Source organism: Lepidothrix coronata, unplaced genomic scaffold, assembly GCF_001604755.1.
Source record: "Lepidothrix coronata isolate B3197 unplaced genomic scaffold, Lepidothrix_coronata-1.0 Scaffold93, whole genome shotgun sequence".
Taxonomy (NCBI): domain Eukaryota; kingdom Metazoa; phylum Chordata; class Aves; order Passeriformes; family Pipridae; genus Lepidothrix; species Lepidothrix coronata.
Genome location: NW_016690273.1, coordinates 3,546,274 through 3,566,243, shown reverse-complemented (window position 1 = coordinate 3,566,243; position 19,970 = coordinate 3,546,274). Strand labels below are relative to the sequence as shown.

At 39.6% G+C, this 19,970-nt stretch overlaps 1 protein-coding gene across 1 annotated transcript; it reads right to left on the bottom strand.

Moving 5' to 3' along the window:
• Positions 1 to 1,406: 1,406 nt before the first annotated feature.
• Positions 1,407 to 19,330, bottom strand: NSUN3 (NOP2/Sun RNA methyltransferase family member 3). Its single transcript, XM_017821963.1, has 6 exons — positions 19,248 to 19,330; positions 18,159 to 18,268; positions 16,806 to 17,149; positions 13,453 to 13,607; positions 12,811 to 12,932; positions 1,407 to 1,814 (listed from the first exon to the last, which is right to left on the bottom strand). The coding sequence occupies exons 1-6, from the start codon at positions 19,320 to 19,322 to the stop codon at positions 1,553 to 1,555; spliced, it is 1,068 nt and encodes a 355-aa protein (XP_017677452.1). The 5' UTR covers positions 19,323 to 19,330; the 3' UTR covers positions 1,407 to 1,552.
• Between the last annotated feature and the right edge of the window lie 640 nt (positions 19,331 to 19,970).

Genomic DNA, 19,970 nt, shown 5'->3' with positions numbered 1-19,970 from the left:
ATAAAATGTTTTTAAACTCAAGGAGGGTAGATTTGGATTACACGTTAGGAAGAAATTCTTTATAGTGAGGGTGGGGAGGCACGGGAACAAGTTGCCCAGAGAAGTTGTGGATGCCCCACCCCTGCTAGTGTTCAAGGCTAGGTTGGATGGGACTTTGAGCAACCTGGTCTAGTGGAAGGTGTCCCTGTCCACAAGAGGGAAGCTGGAACTGGATGATCTTTAAGGTTCTTTCCAACCCAAACCATTCTATGATTCTATGAAATATATAAATGTACAGTGTCACACACACCCCCAATTCCCCATGAGCAACTCATAAACTCTTTCTTTAACTCCTCTGTTTTTTAAAACACCATTCTTAAAAACAATGATTATAAACTTCCATCTAGGAAAGAACCCTTTGCTCAGAGAGGGATGAAAGGGCTCCTTTTTACTTTCAGACAAGCACAGGATGAAACAAATACACCACGACGTGATCCACTCAAGAGCATAATTCAAGCACTGCTGGATCAGAAGTTTTTACAGGTAACACACAGGAAAACAAAACCACAGTTTGCATGTGCACATCTGTCTATATATTTATGGAGGAAAAATATAAACACCATCAGTCCATGTTCTCACCTGGTCTTACACACCACAGACAGGACATCATGAATTCACATAACATTTCTTACCCGGGTGGATAAACCACTTTTCCAGATTGCCTGCTTTGCACTTTAGGACTGTAATTATGTAACGAAACCCTCTGAATACTGTGCTGTTTTTGTGGTTATTAATCATTCTGCTTCTGTTTCAAATATGTGCTCTAGATATGCTGCATTATGTTACAAACATAATGTAACAAGACAAAACACATCTGAATCTTAAGGACATTTCAATGTAATTTACTCTTTCAATTTGTATTTTTGCAAGCTCAAACATATAAAAAAATATATAAAAAAATAAAAAGCTGTCCATATAGCTGCTGATACAAGGTAACCATATAGCTGCTGACCTTTGCAACTGTAAACAAAAGACAGCTTTTAAACAGTAAACAACTTTGCAAATATGAAACCTGTTTTGCCAGTGCTTGGAATAGTCAGCATTTAAGATGACAGACTCTACATAGAAATCAGTTCTCACAGAAACACAAATTTCTAGATGTGCTCAGAGAGAATGCAGGATTTCTGTGACCTCAGACCATAGAAACTATTTATTTAAAAAAACGTACTGTGTTAAAACTGAATTAATAAATAAAAAAACCAAACCAAAAAAGTGGGAAACTCCACCACATTAGGCCCTATTCTAGAATAAAATTCCCTTTAAAAGCACCACCTTGAAAATAATACAAAGCTTCCTTGACTTCATAAGGACTTCACAGAGGCCCACAAGTCCAAATTAGAAGACACATTGAGTATTTTAAGCCAAAATAAGTTAAATATCTAGCTTCCTTTTTATTAGGCAGCAATGCTCTAAATTCAGTTGCCTTGAACATGTTCATATACACATCCTATACTCTAAATCAATATTAATTTATCATATATTCCTTACAAAGAGCTAACAGGCACCAGGTGGACTAGATTTTCTTTAATTTAGCCACGTACATTGGACCCCACGCTCTCCCTCTCTCTGGAAGCACCAGAAGTTCATGCTGCTGCAAGCCATCAAGAAAAGTGAATTCCTGAGAAACAGCTCTGCCCATTTCACTTATATCCAGAGGCATAACATTGCTGCAGGAGTTTAGGATGAGGTTTATCACATCACTGTTTTCTGCCTTTGAGAGAGTGCACGTAGAATACACCAAGGATCCACCAGGACGCAGTGCTTTAATAGCAGACCTGAAAATAGCAAAAAAAAAAAAGAAAAAAGGGAAAAAAGTCAACATAAAAGTGACATTCTGGTGTGGGAGAACATGTAAGGACTTATAAATCTAGAGTGTAAATAAATGTGACAAAAATAACTCTATGAAAATGTCTTAACAGCATATAATTGTACAGGAAACTACAATTTTGTTTTCTCATTTATTATTGTACTCTCAGTTAACTGAAGGTATTTTTTACACAGCAGTGACAACTATAAAGCAGCATCCATTCAGAGCTGCAGAATGACAGCAGCTTTCAGACAATCACATGCTGTGAAAATGCTGCAACTGTGCATACAGAATGCACGTGTTGGCTGGATCCTGAGCTGGCTGCTTGCATGAACAAATAACAGAATGTACACTTGCACTAATGGCCTGAACTAATTACTGGGTTGTAATTTTAGAAACATTTCTGCAAATTCTGCAACTTATTTATCAGGTAAGAGGACTTGGGGGTTTCCCTGAGTCACTACTTTTCAACCTGATTTCCTAAGGATCATATGTTCTTTATATGCCCTTCACCTACTGACCTGTTGACAAATTTTGACTCAACAAAGGCAAAATAGTGGCTTAAAGCCTGAAAGCTTTATAATGAGTGGTGGGTGAAGGGAACAGAGGTTCTTTATCACTTTACCACTGAAACTGAGTTTAAACAAACTGCTTACTTTGCATTAAAGCAGATCTGCAAAGTCCTTATTTTAGCAACATAAAATATAACCTGTGAGAGTTAGAAGTGATATTCAAGCCATATTCACCTACTGCAAATTAAGAAAGTAAGGAGAAAAATCCAAAATCTTGCACCACAGAAGAGCATTCTTCAAATCTAATATCACCATATTACTAAAAGAGAAAGCTACAATAAAGGTTCATTTGCTATTAAATCCCATTAAATTATACATTTTGGAGCCTTGAAGGACATATGGCTCAAAGACTGAATTGTAAGCTAATATTCAAGCAGATACTACTGGACTGAAGCAAATACCACATTAAAATACAATTGCTCCTTCTATTTGTTTAAAAACGAGAATCTGAACAAGTGAATGATGTTACTTAGCTTATGAATATCAGAGAGTCAACAAAGGTAAGGGCTGAGAGGACTGCAAGTGAGTCACTGGGAATTTAGGAGGTGCAGGAGGTGCAGGGATACTGGAAGCATGGATCACAATGACATAGTCACACTGTATGGAAAGACACTGAATAATCACAGATTTGTAGATATCACTGACAATTCTGTGTTCATACTCATACCCCAGAAAAAAAATGTACTGGGAAAAAATAAAAATAAGAAAAACAAAAACAAACAAACAAAAAACAACAAACTCTTCAAACTAGATGAGGTGAGCAGCCTCCAAATGCAGAAAGTCTGATTCCAAGCCCAGACAAACAAATACAATGCCACTGAAATAGCATTTCCTCCAGAGACAAGCTGAGAACTTCCTAAAGGTGATTTCTGAACAAAAGCAGTTGAGAAAGGAAAGAAGAAAATATAAGGGGGAAAACATAATCCCTTTTAACAGAACTGGGACTTTTCAGGAAAAGAATCAATAAAGAAAAGCTTCATCACAAGCAGGATCAAAGCCAATCAGAGATCAAAGCTGCACTGAAAGTCCTGTCCGAAATAGGAAGGAACCACCAGGATGAATTACTGTTTCAGACAGGTGAAAACTAAATCTGCTTCTCTTGGGAGTATACACATCACCTCATTTATTTTATGAGTCTTGATTATGTCAATCAGCAAGCCAAGTATATACTTTACTGAAGTTTATGCTTTTCCAGTTTTAGTAAAAGAACAGAGCTCTCTCAACTGATGATGCTGTAAGAAAAATAAGTGTTTAATGCCTCTGTTGTATCAGTAAAAAGATGGAGAGTGAGCAGATGGCTGGCACATTTAGCCTGAGTGAGTAAGCTGTTCAAGTTCAGTCTGTTATAGGTAAAAAACAGGTTACACTGCACTTAGGTAGTCTAAATATTTTCAATTTAACTGGGCCTAGTGGACTCATTCCAGGATACTTTGAAAATTAGTAAGACATATCACAAAACTGCAAGCTTATCTCACACCTCTGAGTAGCTTTTGAAAGCCTGCAAAATGTTTAAGAATGTTTCTGTCACAGACAGGTATAGCACAACATTTACACTGCCACCTTGAGACAGCAAAAGAGAGCAGCTGTAATCCTAATGTCCTCATGCCTGTTCTGGGAAATCTAAAAGCATTTTTTCACTCATGTAACAGATCCTACTTTCTGGCTTTCACATCAGAACTCAAAGAGAACAGGGCTGAAGTCTAAATGGGCTCTCATAAAGTTAAGCTGATCTTATTATTATCAGAATCCAGTTAGATAACTCATTTTTGACAAAATTTTCCCCTCCAGCTACACCTTTTCCATGTGTGCAGCAGTGCCAAGCCATGAGAGGGTATCTAGAAATGCCTGAAAATGTTTTGACCTGACAATCAAGATATACTTTTAGCACAACTGATAATTTTACTCACAGAAGCAGATAATGGCACTCCTTTCCTACCTATAAGGCAGGTACTATATAAGCATTTAGACAAGTGAGAAAATACTTTTACCATATATATAAGTAGTTGAAGCTACTGCTTACAGGATTAAAAGCCTGGAGACGTGGTAAGTGTCCTTTACTTACCATACAGAAAGTAACATATAGCCATATTTTCAAAGGCACCATGTTCCTACAACTGAGTCCACCAGAGCAGCACAGGCCTCTGAATGCAAGCTTGAAAATCTCACATCAAAACTTGTCTAAGCCTCCTCATCCTGTGAATCTGCACTGGCACATGACCCAAAAAGGTTGGCCTGCTCACTGCAGGTGTCTTTATTTTGAACCTAAATCATGAATTAAAGTATCTGAGGAGAATTACTTTCCACTGCAAGGTTAATCAATGTATCTATCCATCTTGTCAAGTCCAGCAAAACTTGTTTCAGTGCCTGTGCTCAAAGTCAGCCCTGATTAAGCCATACTTAGCTTTTGATAAACCTGCACTGAGCTGCAAAATTCAAAGAAGTGCCAGGCTGAAAGTCACAGAGTGAGACTCCACTGGGTGAGCAGATTCAGGGAGTTTGGTCCTCTCCTCATCAGCATGACAGAGAATTCAGTCATAAGGGAATTTGTCCAAATAAATTTAAGGAACCAGCCTTCCTCTCCAATCAGTGGAGAGAAACAAGCGCATCCAAGGGATAGGTTGGACATGAAACAGAACCCACCACTGCTACTACAACTCCACCATCTAAGAATGTAAGATTCCTCTTTCACTGGGAATCTTGATTATGCCCCAAATCCTTACTTAAAGCGCAATTCTTAGTTTAAGAAATTTAGTACCTGCTATAGGGTACTTTGTAACTTCCAAAACCAGGTTTCAAATCTAGCATGATTAAAAAAGATGCCAGGGCAAATGACCCTGAAGTACTTTTTCACTTTCCTCCTATTATAATACCTTGTTTAAAAGTAAAACACATTAACTAAAGGTAGTTAATCTGCAGTTATTTTTCTCTTACTAGTACAGATGACATTCATGTTCATTAAATAACTAAAACTTTCAGCTTAAATATAGATGATACTTAACTTCATAATTTTATTTCAGGTACGCATATTTACTGAAATGAATTTTACATGTTTACAGGCACTAATACTGCAAGGTTTCAAGCTTCATATGGAGAAACATGAGAACACACATTAAAAGCACTGGAAACTTTTCCTGGAACCTCATGACTTGTTCACCTTTCCCTACAACCATTTTTGATTTAGTCAACTGTTTTCTGGGGTGCTGAACACAACTTTAGTACATACCAGCATATCGCAACTTAGGCTTTAGTGATAGCAAAGAGTCTGAAATTTTAATGACATTTTCTAATCAACAGTTTGGAATTACAATAGCTGGAAACCTGCATGATAAGAGTGAGACTCACTGGCACATCATTCTGCAAAAACTTGTTGATGCTTCTCCATACTTGCTTTGCACTCCTCCCATTATCAATTTATAGCCACCAAATTCACCTTTAAATCTTTCCAGCACTTCAGCAGAAGACCCATCTGTAATTCAAACAAAAACGGGGGCTGATGTCCATCCCATTCAGGAAGTTCTGTGAAACAAGTTAACAGGTGCAGATTGCTCTCCTCCTCATTCTAAATGAGGTTTTACAACAATAAAACCAAACAGATAAACAAATAACCCCCCAAAGTATTAGCAATACATTGTGGTTTTGCAGGGTGTGTCTCTGGGTACAAGTTCAATGGCAGATATTGTACTGTGGAGGTGAGAGGTACAAAAGATGGATTAATCTATCCTAACCCCCTGTATTACAAGAGTAACAGATAAGACTTTTAAAAGAAACACATTAATTTAAAGCTTTTTGTTTGTTTGTTTATTTCTCAAGATTTACTAAATTAGGGAAAACAGAACAGTATTATTGTTTAATATCTCAGGGAAAAAAAGACCATGCTAGAGCCAGAATTCTAAGTCCAGAAAACTCTCTTATGCCACTAAAATGTAGTTAGCCAGAACCTAAAAAGAGGATTTTTCCCACTTACAGAAAATTAGATATGAGTGGCTGACTTTTTTCATTCTAAAAGTCTTGGTGTTTCAAACACCCTTGTAAAAATGGGCAGAAAAATACATATATTTCATACTATAGCTACCACCTACTAGTGGTAGCTACTCGTCCTGGGTTTATGTTGCATGCCATTGGAAGGATCAGTATTAATTATGTTAATCACTCAACTATTTTCAGTATTAAAGTAAAAAGATTACATATTTTTTAGGGCAATTTTAAAATATTACAACACTTCAACAGTGCCATCTTTTGGCAGCTAAGATGTATTTCTGCTCAATATGCCAGATAATGTCTTATCAGAATAAAAAATGCCAACCTTTTTAGAAGCGATTTGAGAACAAATGCATCTCAAGGACACAATCTTGCCATGTGCTCTGGGATGTCCCTTCCAACCTTATCTGTTCTGTAATTTGCTTTTATCCTCAATTCTAATACTTTTTATTAACTAAAGATACCCACATTACCTTTTTCCTCTTACAAGAGTCCAGATACTTTGTGGTAACATGATGTGCATGTTAAAGATTTTGCTTTTATTTCTTCAAACAAAGCCAAAATGACAAAGAAATTCCTCCCGTGTCAAAATACCAGTTTTTTTTGTTTTTTTTTGGTTTTTTTTTTTTAATATTTTGTGATGGGCAGTGAAAGAGGTGCACAATGAAAGTTCAAGTACTCTCTCCACACTCCGAGCACCTACTCCTCTGCTCCTCTAAGCTTTGCTACTGTAGAGAAACATTGCAGCTCAGAAAAACACAGCAGCAACAAGAAAATCATGAAAATGAACTGAATTCTTCTGAATGAAACTGAACTATAAGTAGAAGTAGACACAGGCACCAAAAAATCCTAAACCAAACAATGAAATCCCACAAATGTAGTCCACTGTGACAAACCTTCAATTCTTCTGCCATTTACTCATCCCAGAAGTACCTTCTTAACCTATACACTCTCACAGGTCCATCTCTCTTCCCAAATTAAACTTATTATTTACAAGAAGAAAAACATACAGAACCCAAGCAGAACCTTCTCAGCTACAGAAGGGAGAATGAAAGACTTTTAAAGCCAACCCCGCCACCCAACTTCAGGGTTAGAGGTTTTCCTTACTGCTTCTGAAACACACACACACAAAAAGGACTGAAGGTGGAATTAAAGCAAAATTCGTGTTTAAACTTAAATATGTGATTCCCAAAACCAACTGACTAGCCATTGGGTGGCTTATTTGTTTATTCATACAGTTATTTACACATTCAATAAACTTCATTTTCAACATTTCATGAGCAACTTAATCTGTAAGTTGCTCTCAGGATGTTGCCAAAGGCAATTTAAGAACCAGGCAGTTCTTAAAATCAGAAACCATTTATTTTAACCCCCCCACAACTAAGAGCACACAATTCCTCTTCCAGATACATGTGGGAAACTCTACATTTCAGTGAAAATACAGAGATGGCACTGAATGAGGGAAAAGAAATATCATGATTTTTCCAGTAAATCACAATATTTACTACTATGTGAAAAAGACTCTTTTTTTCAACAAATTGTACATATTCTATGAAACCTCATCACAAAAAATTTTTGTGAAAACATCGGACACAAATAAACGAACTTGCAGTTAAAAGCTGCTGTTTTCTCTGGTATGTGAAAATCAGTGATGTGGTTTCACAGACACACTCATAAGTTTAACCATTACATTATTAGGTATTCAAGCTTAGCCCTAAAATTTAATTTCTGTCTGAGACCTGATAACATTGGGAAAGTCACTTTTGGGAACCACTGTATGCTAGCATTTAGCATCAGGAAATGACTATTCCTTCCTTACTTTGCAATTTGTTTTCTGCATGAACACTCCAAATAATAAGATTTGCAGTTCTTGGATTATAGCACTCAGCAGGGATGCTCTGGTTTTGGTACTAACAATCATTACAAGTCAGTGGTGCCCTCACTGCTTATAAAATCTGCTGTTCAACATTTATGCCACTTTTTTACATTTCAGATTTCATACAGACTGGAGTAGGAAGGTTGTTGCAGCAGTTTCAACACTTCTTCCAGATCTTCCTTCTCTGAAGCATCTATTCACTTAAATAATTACACCCTATTGCAAACCCTACTTCCTTCACTTTTCTCTTTGATGCCCCAGCTTCCCCCCAAAACAGATCAAGAAAACCAGATTACAAGTTAAGCATTTCTTTAATTCAGAAGAAGGGAATCTCAAATTTTAGGCTGAGTGTTGCTCAATAGAAATACAAATAGAACTCCACTTTGATTTCATTCTTCTCATTTGTGTGTTATTCTTAATACTACTGCTAAGCTGAAATAATGCTTGGTTCTTATACTTCAAGCTTTGTCTTGAAATCACACAACATTTCACAGAATCATGGAACGGTTTGGGATGGAAGGGACCTTAAAGCCCATTCAGTTCCACCCCCTGCCATGGGCAGGGGCACCTTCCACTATCCCAGGTTGCTCCAAGCCCTGTCCAACCTGGCTTTGAACACTTCAAGGGATGAGGCAGCCACAGCTTCTCTTGGCAACCTGTTCCAGGGCCTTACCACACTCACAGTAAAGAATTTTTTCCTAATATCCAATCTAAACCTACTCTCAGTCTTAAACCATTTCCCCTTGTCCTGTCACCCCATGCTCTAGTAATATATTTCTAACAGTACCCTCAATAAAATTGTTGGGATTCAGCCTTAGACTTGTTTTTCTTTTGCAGATACAGGAATCAAGGTGAGAAACGCCTGGGAGCATAAAGCACCAGGGAACCTGAATCCATAAACCAGTACAGCCCTGCGTGAGCTGAGTCATGTAAAAAGCCAGATGAATGTAAGTTCAGCCCTTCCAAATATTACTGGAAGTATCTGAGATGGGATTCAAACTCAATTTTTTTAATTTATAATTATGGACCCTACCCAAACTTGAATAGAGTTGCATTCCACCGTTTTAGTTTTGCTAAACTTTTAATGCTCTTGTCATGTTTAGCCTTTCCTGATCTCATTTTATCATTTACTTTTACCCTTTCATGTGGGATCTGAGACATCTTTAGTATTGCGAATTCATTCTAAAGTGACCACGTAAAAAGAACAGTAACAATACAGTGGACAACTATACATCAAATATTTTACTCAGTAACCCTTATAATACCTACCTCTTGAAATCAACCATTTATTTCAAATGCTCCAAAATACTTTAAAAGACCAAAAAAACCCCCAAAAATTAAGGGCACACAGCAATAGATTGATTGACCTACAGAACTACTCAGACCTATGTTGAGCAATAAGATTGAAATTACCATCCTTTTACTACAATTTACATACCAAAACTATTTTGTCTTTCACAATCTAATTCTTATTACTGTTGCAAGAGTAAAATATATTTTCAACAGAAAGCTTTCTCTTGATTTAGGAATAATTCAATTAAATCTGATTTGGGCTGGCAGGAACGTATCTTTTTTTAAAAAACAAGGTTCCTGCTGTCATGAGTTCTCCAGGACTACAATCTGGAATGATTTATACAAATTCTCAAAATTTCTCTGCATGATATATGCTTTCTTTTGGTACAGGTTCACAAATTGGATTTTGTATGTCAGGTATTGAAAAGGGAAAACAGAAACAGGTCAGTGTTTTAAATGTGATTGATTTCTTCAAGGGAAATGGGTGACATGATGCATTACTGCAATAAGATACTCATATTTCTGTTATAAATCACAGGCTTCTGCTAGGCTCTTTTTCAACAGGAACTCATGCAAAATTATCTTCAATTGCTGCAATGGGAACTTTCCATAAAAACTTTGTTTCTTTTGTTTGCAATATGTTATTTTTCCCTCAATTTGCTTTGACAGATGAACTTCGGGTGTGACTGTTACTTCGCAAATAACATTCAAGTTTAGAAGGTTCTATTGAGAAGTCTTTTTTTTAATCCCAAAGAGAAAAACCGTGGAGTTATAAATGCTTCCCACATGCCAGCCTATGGCTGGTATCATTAAAATGTGTAATGCATGACAGCCTTGATTTGGATTTTTGGGTGGATGTTCTTAAACAAACAATCCTCTCTCCCTCACCAAACCTCACACTGTTTTATTTTTTCTACTCTATTGATTAGAATCAGGAGTCTTTCTGTACTACTGTGGTAGTTTGGTCTAGGCCTTCCTTGGTGACCAGTTTGTAACCAAGGAAGGGTCCAGATTTACCCAGTACTCCCTACGATTTTTACGTAAGCCAGGCTATAAGAAGAAAGGAGGAAAGGCCTTCGCTCTCTTTCCTTCCGGTGGCTTTGGAGGTGCAGGTTCCCTGCTGTTGAGTCTGCTGTGTTGGGAAGTGAGGCCTGGTAAGGCCTTGTTGACCTTGGGAGACGGAGGTTGCCGGCGATCGTTGCAGCGTGACTTTCTGTTGTCCCAAGGAGAGTAGTAAGATAGTCTTTTGCTAATTTCTTTTAGTTGCTAGATCTTGGGCTACTGATTGGGATATATATATATTTTATTTTGGTTTTGTTCCTTTTCCCTTCCCTTTCCCTTGTGAAATTGTATATATATTTCAATTGTATATAACTGTAACATAAGTGTAAATATATTTATATATATATTGCTTTAGCTGTCTCTCTCTTGTTTTGGTTTTCTTGGTTGTTTTTTTTCTCTCTTCTCCCTGAGGTTTTTGGGTGGGGGGGAAGTTCTTGCGGTAAGGTTTGGAGACTTGGCAGGGAGCCAGCTTCAAACCATATCAACTACAAATAGTCAGCTGGGTATTAAATTCAAGTCGCACGTAAAAATGTACAGTAGTGGACTCAATTTCTCCATATAAAGAGCTCAGAAGCAAATTCTGAAGTAGTGTTGACTAATGACCATAGCGATGGTTGGTAACCAGCCCTGACTTACAGCTCAGTCATCAAAAAGACTAATAAATAATAAAGAACCGCAAGAGATAATTCTGTGAGAGAATAACAACAAGAACAAAAGGATTTTGGAGAAGAATGTCCAGCTTGGCAGGTGTATAGACTGCTTTCACTGATAGGTAAAAAAAGCCCCACTATTACAAATTATGTCTGTTTTTGCTTCAGTTGTGGAATAAATCCAAAACCATTTTAGTTGCGACACCAAAAATATTTTGACATTGTACTAGACTGTTGTGAGTCATCTGAAAATGGGCATATATTTGAACAAGTGAGTTAAGACGACTGTAGGGTTTACGCTGATGACGTCGCCCTTGTCGCCCACACAGAAGCAGTTCTGCAGCATTTTAACATCCTGCTTTGCAGACGCTGCTGAGCTCTTTGGGCTGGAAGTCAGCTTAAAGAAGACAGAAGTTCTCTATCAACCTGCACTTCAGGAAGTCTTCCATCATCCCCATATCACCATTGGCCAATCAGAGCTCAAATCAGTCCAGCAGTTTAATTACCTAGGGAGCCTCATCTCCTCGGATGGTAAGATTGACAGAGAGATAGACAACAGGTTAGCAAAGGCATATAGTGCTTTCGGAAAACTCCATAAAAGAGTTTGGCGAAATAAAAACTTGAAGAAAAGTACAAAGATCAGTGTTTACAGAGCCACTGTGCTGTCTATTCTTTTATAAGGATCTGAATCATGGGTCATCTACCACCACCACCTGCGACTCCTAGAACGCTTCCATCAACGCTGTTTCCGTACAATCCTAAATGTCCACTGGTCAGATTATGTGACTAACACGTCTGTTCTAGAACAAGCAGCAATCACAAGTATTGAGGTCATGTTGCTGAGAACACAGCTGCGCTGGGCAGGACACGTCTCAAGGATGAAGGATCACCGCCTCCCTAAGATTGTGCTCTATGGTGAACTTCCCACCGGTTTCCACAAGAGAGGAGCCCCGAAGACAAGATACAAGGACTCCCTGAAACAACATCTCAGCCTTGGCCATATTGATCATCATAACTGGTCTACTCTGGCCTCCAATCGGGAGGTCTGGAGACACACCATCTACAACACTGCTGCTTCTTTTGAGAAAGCACACAGGATCACTCTTGAGGAGAAAAGACAACGCAGAAAGATTTGTGTCTTGCAGAATATTCCACTTAAGGAGTCTTTCTGCTGTGCCTTTTGCAACCGGACGGGTCTATCTTGTATTGGCCTTTTTAGCCACCAGTGCGTTTGTAACAAATGTGGGTAGAGCCCTTCCCAAATCTCCGTTCATGAAGCCTAGCCATGACTTCAGTAGGGTAGTAGAGGACTTAGGGCTCACTGCTGATCTCACCCCCCCCAGATTTCCACACTCATATTAACCAAGATTCACTGTATATTCTAAAAAGCAGCACAACTACATATTCTTCACTTAATTTTCACATGGTGAATCCTGGTTTTCTTCATTAAACAATGAAAAATCTTGTGTCCCTCCCGGTAATTTTTATTCATTATAAAAAACTACTTGAATAGCTTTCTTTTTTATTTCTCACCTCAGAAGCTGGAATTGTAAACATGATAATTCCTTCCTTTGGATCACCCTGAGTGTAGCCTGATGAATATCAGAAGAGAAAAGCCAACTTCTGTCATTTGAACAAGGAGTATCAACCAGTACCTACACAATAAAAGCAAATAAGATCATTCATAATAAAGATACTCACTTTCTGAACACCATGTGTTCAGAAAAATCTATTCAACTTACTTCTGCAAATACTTAGAAATGCCCTTTTTATTTTCCATTTTCAGGAGTGAAATGATCCAACTGCTATTTTGAGATGTTTTTAAATGGAGTTATCAGGTGAGGAAGTAAGAAATTAGTACTCTAAAAGTAAACTCTACCTAAGCAGCTCTCACTTGTTCCCTTGCCCTTCCTAATTACACATCATGCAAACTAATACAGCTACAAGGTCTTCAGAATTCACTACCAAGGCTGAATTGATAACATCACCTAACACATGAAAAAATGCACAACAGGCTTCATAAAATGTTTTCTGTGGCTCTGCATATCCTGTACATGATTTGTTCCCCTTGATAGGTCAGATATTTTTGTGGGGGCCAGAAAAAAAAAATTAAAAAGACAGTAGGAAGAAAAAGAATCAGAATGGAGAAATACAATTTGCTAATAATAACGTTACCTTGTCATATAATTCAGGCTTAAGATCTCCAATGTGTCTGCCATCCAGTTTGGAGACCATTATCGAGTTAATCAAAGGTTGTGGGATGAAGGATTCTATGGTCTCTTCCAACCATCTTGCCCTCAAATCATCATATTCATTGCAGTGAAACTGACCTTAGAAAATTTAAAAAAAAAAAAAAGACAAAAGAAATAAGTCTTTACGGTTTTTTTTCTATTTTTACAAACATAAGGAGTTAGACCAATTTTAGAAGTTCTACTGCTTTGCCATGACTAACTTAGAGCTAACACCTTATAAGCCTGTTACTGCACTTTTTAGAATGTTACCGTATTTTTATAAACCTAAATTTCAACATGCTTCTACAGAGCAAGCCATAAATATTTACAGACAAATGCTTCTGTAGCAATAGACTTCGACAGCAAAACAAATTCATTTAATCACAACCCGTATCCAAAGACTAGGGCTGAGTGCCTTTCTGGGCTCCTTGAGCCACTGTCTAAATGAAGTTGTGGTGGTTTGAAACTCCCAAGAATCTAATTTTTAAGTTCAAGCCTCCCCTCCCACAGTTTGTCCCTGTGAGAGGGTTTAGTGATGGTACGGACTTGATATCTTTTTCACCCCATGTGGAGAGTTTTCAGACAAAACACAGCCATTCGTTATTGGGGGAAGGGGAAAATATTTACAAAGGTTTATTTACACCCACATATATATTTACATTAAATTAAATTTCTCCTCTTCTTCAACAAAAGTCCAAGAAGAAAAAAGTCTTTCTGTCACTTCTCAGGCCACAGTTCCTTCATTTCAGTTTTTTTGTGGCACTGGTTAGTGTCCTTCATTTTCCTGAGGCAGCAAATTTAAGTATAGCAGTCAGGATTTTTATTCTTACTTTGTGGAAATTTCAACCCTGAGCCCGAGCCTTCGGGGGATTTCCTTGTAGATCTTCACTCCTCTTAGGTTAGAACATTGAAGGCAGCTTTCAGTTCACTCTTATCAATGCTCTTTTGCTCTGTCTCAGCTCGACAGCTTGATAGAAACAGCAACAGCAGCAGCAGAGGGCACGGCCACCTCCTCCACATTCCATCCAGGCTCAGCTCTCAGGACAACTCCAGGTTTTCAGCTCCTTTCTCCCTCTCTCTAGCTGTTGCTGCATTTCGGGACTCCCTAAGGGTTTCGAAGTCCACCCCTCCTCTTCAGAGAGTCTCTGGTTTTTGGGAAAATAATACAGTCTTACCCCAAACCAGCTCTGTTGAGTTTTCCTCTGTTTTGTTGCTAGCTCTCCCTCCTGCAGGAACATCTCTGCGTCTTTCAGCCGGCTTCACGTCATCTCGTTGCTACTGGCTATCTTTTGACTTTTAGCCATCGCTGTCTCTGTTCAGGACTGCTCCGCTGCCACTTTCAGTGTCTTCTGCTGCTGCTGACAGTAAGGAAACTTTTCCAGCTCTTGATTACGGGACCTGGTCCAGCTTTGACACTATACTGGGTCTCCTGCTGCCTTGGCTGGGGGCCCTTGGCCCCCAGAGGGGCTCACTGGCCCCCTGCCTCCTCGTAGCTCAGATCATGGCTACCCACCTTCTCTTCCGTTTCTGTGGGCATGTAATTTCCGTAGGGTGTACGTGGACTAATGATTGGTCCAGTATTATCAGTGGGGCAAACCATTACTACCTCAGAGAAAAGGTTTTTCAAACCACCACAGAAGTACACGCCCCTTATTATTTAATTACTTTTTAAATAAATAAAGCATCAGCTTCATGTATCTTAAGCCCAGCAGTCCAAACCCCTATTTATTTGAAATTTAAGCAGGAAGTGTTTTAACAGAAGTCTTACTTTTAACAATGTAGCCAGAGTAGTTACCACTTCAGAATAGTTAGCCCCTCGTCTTGTACTGCCGCGGTCTGAAAAGGGGGGGATGGGACCATGGCACAGCACCGGTCCGGGACACAAAGGTGGGATGCAGGTAGAGAGCTTATTCCAGCGCGCACGCCGTTTTTATCAGCTCCGGAGGGAAAGGGTCAGAACATAGGGCAGAGCAGGAGACAGACAGGTGGGGGGACAAGCCAGGATGGGGACACGGGCAAAAGGGGAGGAATGCAGGAGGAACCAGGGGAGGAAAGGGCAAACGGGGGCTGTCTCCTGTCTGCAGCCTCTCCAGCCAATCGGCAAAGAAACAGAGGAGCAGGGAGGTGGACAGGCCGGGACATGCCCGGAAGATACAAATTCTGGGGGAACATACAATGTGTGTATACATAATAACTATAAAGCCTGCATCATAAAGTCCGTTCAATCACTGTACATATTTTTCCATTTCTGGAATCGTTCCCATTCCGATTCTTGGTCCTCAACATTGTACTCATACCAGAAACACAGAATGATACTTTCACTCTTATTCCTGGTTTCTAATTTTATAAAATTTCTATTTTCATGTCTCCTCAAGTTGTCCTACAGCAGGTTTGCCACAGACGGTACATCTTAGCATTCACTGAGGTATATTAAGAATTAAATTCCTTACATCTTACATTCTCAGTAACAAATTGGTCTCTCCAGAAGCAGCCAGCGGGTAAAAGTGGGTTGGGTTTTTTTTAAACCTTTTGAAAGGACAATTCCTATTTAATTTACTTCATTAGCATCACCTGATTCCTCTATAATACGGAGGGAAAATCAGTTGTAATCAAGTAATGGTTTCAACAACAAGAGCATAAGGTGCTGTGAACACTTTGAGACAATTATTACCCAAACTAACACATAAACGTGGAAACAGTAATCGCAACTTGCTATAACTCCCTGGCCCAGAAGAACAGAGCTGCTGCTTGCTGTTGCCTTCTAAAGTGTGATTAGAGTCCTTCTCTAACATCTAAGTGGCTTCAGACACAGAGCTTATTAAATCCTGATACAGACCAATTCCTCATTATAAACTCTCTCCCTCTGCCTATAACTTGCCTATTTAATTTGTTATGCTCTGTTTTACATCAGTACACTTAAATTTATTTACAATATTTGCACAGCATTGGCCAAACAGATAGCAGAGGAAAAGAAAAAAAGAAGTATTCCAAAATTGCAGATTACTTTCATCCCTGTGGCAACAAATATACATGACTTTAAATAACTTCTGGAGAAGTACCAATAAGGGAACCAGCAGAGAAAAAAACCACAGAGCTATTCTACTGCAGACTGATGGACAAAAGTAACTCATAGTTAAGTGACTACTGTATTTCTCATCCTCTTTTAGGTAAACTGAGTTCATAAAAATTTTATTAAACAGCGTGGAACAACTATTGTTTTTTGGGCTTTTTGTCCCCAATCTGAATCATGTACTGAAAACAGACACAGTGCCAGCGATCAGCACCTGGATACATTACCTGGACAGGCACACTGCAGGATAGCCACTGATTTACCCCCAGGTGCAGCACAGAGATCCAAAACATTTTCCCCATCCTTCACTTCCAAAGCCAGCACCGGCAGCAGCGAAGCCGCATTCAGCAGGTAATACTCCTTCAGTTTACCAGCCTGATGTTTCTGAGCAGGGAATCTCCCAGGAGTTCTCCTGATGTAGCACTTAAATGCTGCTGGAAGATAGGGCAAACCTCCTTGGAAGGCAGGGTGATATCCCTGCACACACAAGCTGTTCTCCAGCTCAGTGCATGAACTGAACCTGTTCAGCAGAATGGAGTGCTGCCAGCACAATGGCGACGTGAGGACATCTCTACAGGGAAAAAAGGAAAAGCTACTTAATAACCTGACAAATAAGTCAAGTTATCATTTCCAAGAAACCCTTTACTTACAGTCTCACCATTGGATGATCCTGGTGTAATCAGAAATTAAAACATTTTCATTAGATATGATTAAGAAGAGTACACAGGAAAATAATTTTAATAGGGAATCAAGACACCATTTTTTCTAATTATTGCATTTGAAACACTTAGTTTCTTCAGAGACAAGATGTTCTCCATTTTTCTTAACTCTAACAAATGACTGCAAAAGATATACATGATGAAGCATAATGGTCTTTCCATCTACTTACTACTTACTTCCCTGGGAGCAAAGAACAACTGCAATATTAGCTGCAAATATCACAGCAAAAAGAATCACATCACCTTTGCGAAGGCCATTCCGGTCAACACTATAATATGCAGTTTTTACAGTTTTTCTTTTTTACATTTTATGTTCTGCAAACACCGGGCCAGAAAAACTTAAAGCAATAGATATTCCTGGAAGACAGTCAGAAAGCAGTGCTTATGTGGTAGAAACATGCTTGTTTGCTCTCCAGTTCACTTTTTCAGGCCTATTTCGCATGGATTTCCCCCCTTTTCCATTTGAATTCCTCTTATCAATTTTTCATTTGGTCTCAAAAAATACTCCTCAGGAGTATCCACTGCCTAAAGCAGAAAAAACACTGATCCAAACTAAGAGAGTTTTTAAGTTGATTCAATTAAACTGAAGCTATACACCTATGCTTTTTAATAGATATATTAAAAAAACCAAACAACAATGAAGGCATTTAATTTAAATTACTTTTTAATTCAAAGAGGTAAACCAAAGAGGGCACTCAGAGGAATTACATGGTTTCTAAGACTCTGAGCATGATTTTTCATTTCAAGGAATGTTCTTTAGCAGCGGTGTGATCAAGGCCCAAATTAAGCGACAGCCTTCACCACATGTCATTAATATCAATTCCTCTCTCCTCCCTTCCCCACCTCCCCAAAACAACAGACCTGACACTGCTCCATGCATTTCCCAGTTCTGCCGTGTACTGCTTGTCAAAGTGATCCAGAATAACTCGACAAATTTGCTTTTGAAGTTTCCCTTTTGATTTACTTTCCAGCTTTGGAGAAAGGAAGGAAAAAAAAAAAGTAGTAAAAACAAACAAATGAAACCCTCCTTAATTCTTCAACATGGTTAAGGACATTCAAATATCGAGATCACAGGAGATGTGACCAAGATGTAACAGAAATTTCAGAGAGTGAACAAGTTAAGCTGGAGTACACTCTTCTTCCCTACCTGTGAAGAAGTCAATCAAAGCTTGTTGCTATCCCTCCATATCCACTAATAATGCTAATAATACAGTAGTTTCTGGGCCTCTGATCTACCAGGAGCAAAATAAGCAAGGTATGATTATGATCAGTATGATCAGCTCTGCCAAGGTGTAAATAATGGAATTAATTTGAACCGTTGCGGGAGACAAGCTGAGTTAACCCGCAAAGCACCGCAATAACTACTCCAGGAGTAACCAAAAGCACTACACTTTTTGGGTTTTAACCTCCTAAATTTTGTATGTAAGGGGGGGGGAGGGGAAAGAACTTTCGGTTTCTAAGTAAACTCGTGCTATCTATAAGGAAAACCCCAAAGGCAAACACCTAAATTTTGCTGGATATTTTTTTTTCCCCTTAACGGCACCCAGCAGCTTCCTGACGATCCCCATGGAACAGGAACAGCTGACGGAAAGTAGAACCCGAAGGACTAAGTTCGGAGCTACTCCTCTTGTCTCCCGGTTCCTTCACCCGGCACCGACCGCATCAGCGGGGCCGGGGGTTCCCTCCCTCCCTCCATGACGCTGAGCCGTGAAAGATCATCCCGGGCTCGGCACAGACGGCAAGGCTGGGCACCAGCAGCTTTTCGTACAAGGTAAGAAAACCCAGGATGCACCCGCTAATTCGGAGGAGGGATCGCAAACAGGGCTGTTCCGACTGTCCCGCCGCGCAGGAAGAGGCCGAGCGCCGCTCCCGCCGCACTTCCGCCTGCTGGGCCCCGGCGCGCCCGGGGTCACTGCTCCCCTGCCCTGGCCCTGTCGGCCCATTGCTCACCTGTCCCGTCCCTCTGCTCCCCTGCCCCGGTGTCCTCCCGGCCGCCCCCCGCGGCAGAAGCGCCCGCAGCCGCATGGCCGCACCCGGTGCGGCCGCCGCGCCCCCCGCCGGCACAGCGGGGCAGGGCAGGGGGCAGGGCCCCCCGCCCCCTACGGTCTTTCCATGGAATCATGGGTTGGAAGGACTTGAAAAACCGTCTAGTCTCAACTCCCATGGTTTGAGACACTTCGCACTAAAGCAGGTTGGTCAAGGCACCATCCAAGCTTGGCTTTGGACACCGTCAGAGTTGGGGCATGCACCACCTCCCTGGGAACCTGTGCCAGTGTCCCACCACAGTCACAGTAAAGAATTTCTACCTAATGTGTGTAGCCTAAATTTCCCCTCTTTTACCCATTACATCTTGTCCTGTCACTACAGTTCCTGACCTTTATGTTTCTTTAGTTTGGACTTTTGTTGTTGTTGTTGGTTTGTTATTTTATTTGGCTGTTTGGTTTTTGTTTGTTTGTTTTTTTGTGGATTTTTTTTGTGTGTGGGTTTTTTTGTTTGTTTTGGTTTTTTTTTTTTTGCTTTTGTTCTGCTTTGGGATTTTTTGTTCTGTTTGTTTGGGTTTTTTTGTTTTTCGGGTTTTGTTGTGTGTTTTTTGGTTTTTTTGGAGGAGTGTGTTAATTTATTTGGGGTTTTTTTTCCTTTTTTTTTTTGCTTGGTTGGTTAGTTGGTTTTGTG

Bases quoted from the DNA above. Each gene is read 5' to 3' on its own strand.
- NSUN3 (XM_017821963.1), bottom strand. From the start codon at position 19,322: ATGCGGCTGCGGGCGCTTCTGCCGCGGGGGGCGGCCGGGAGGACACCG. The intron at 18,269-19,247 runs GTGAGCAATGGG...CTTTCTCCAAAG, and splicing joins GGAGCAGAGGGACGGGACAG to CTGGAAAGTAAATCAAAAGG. The intron at 1,815-12,810 runs GTGAGAAATAAA...TGCTATTTTCAG, and splicing joins TTACAATTCCAGCTTCTGAG to GTCTGCTATTAAAGCACTGC.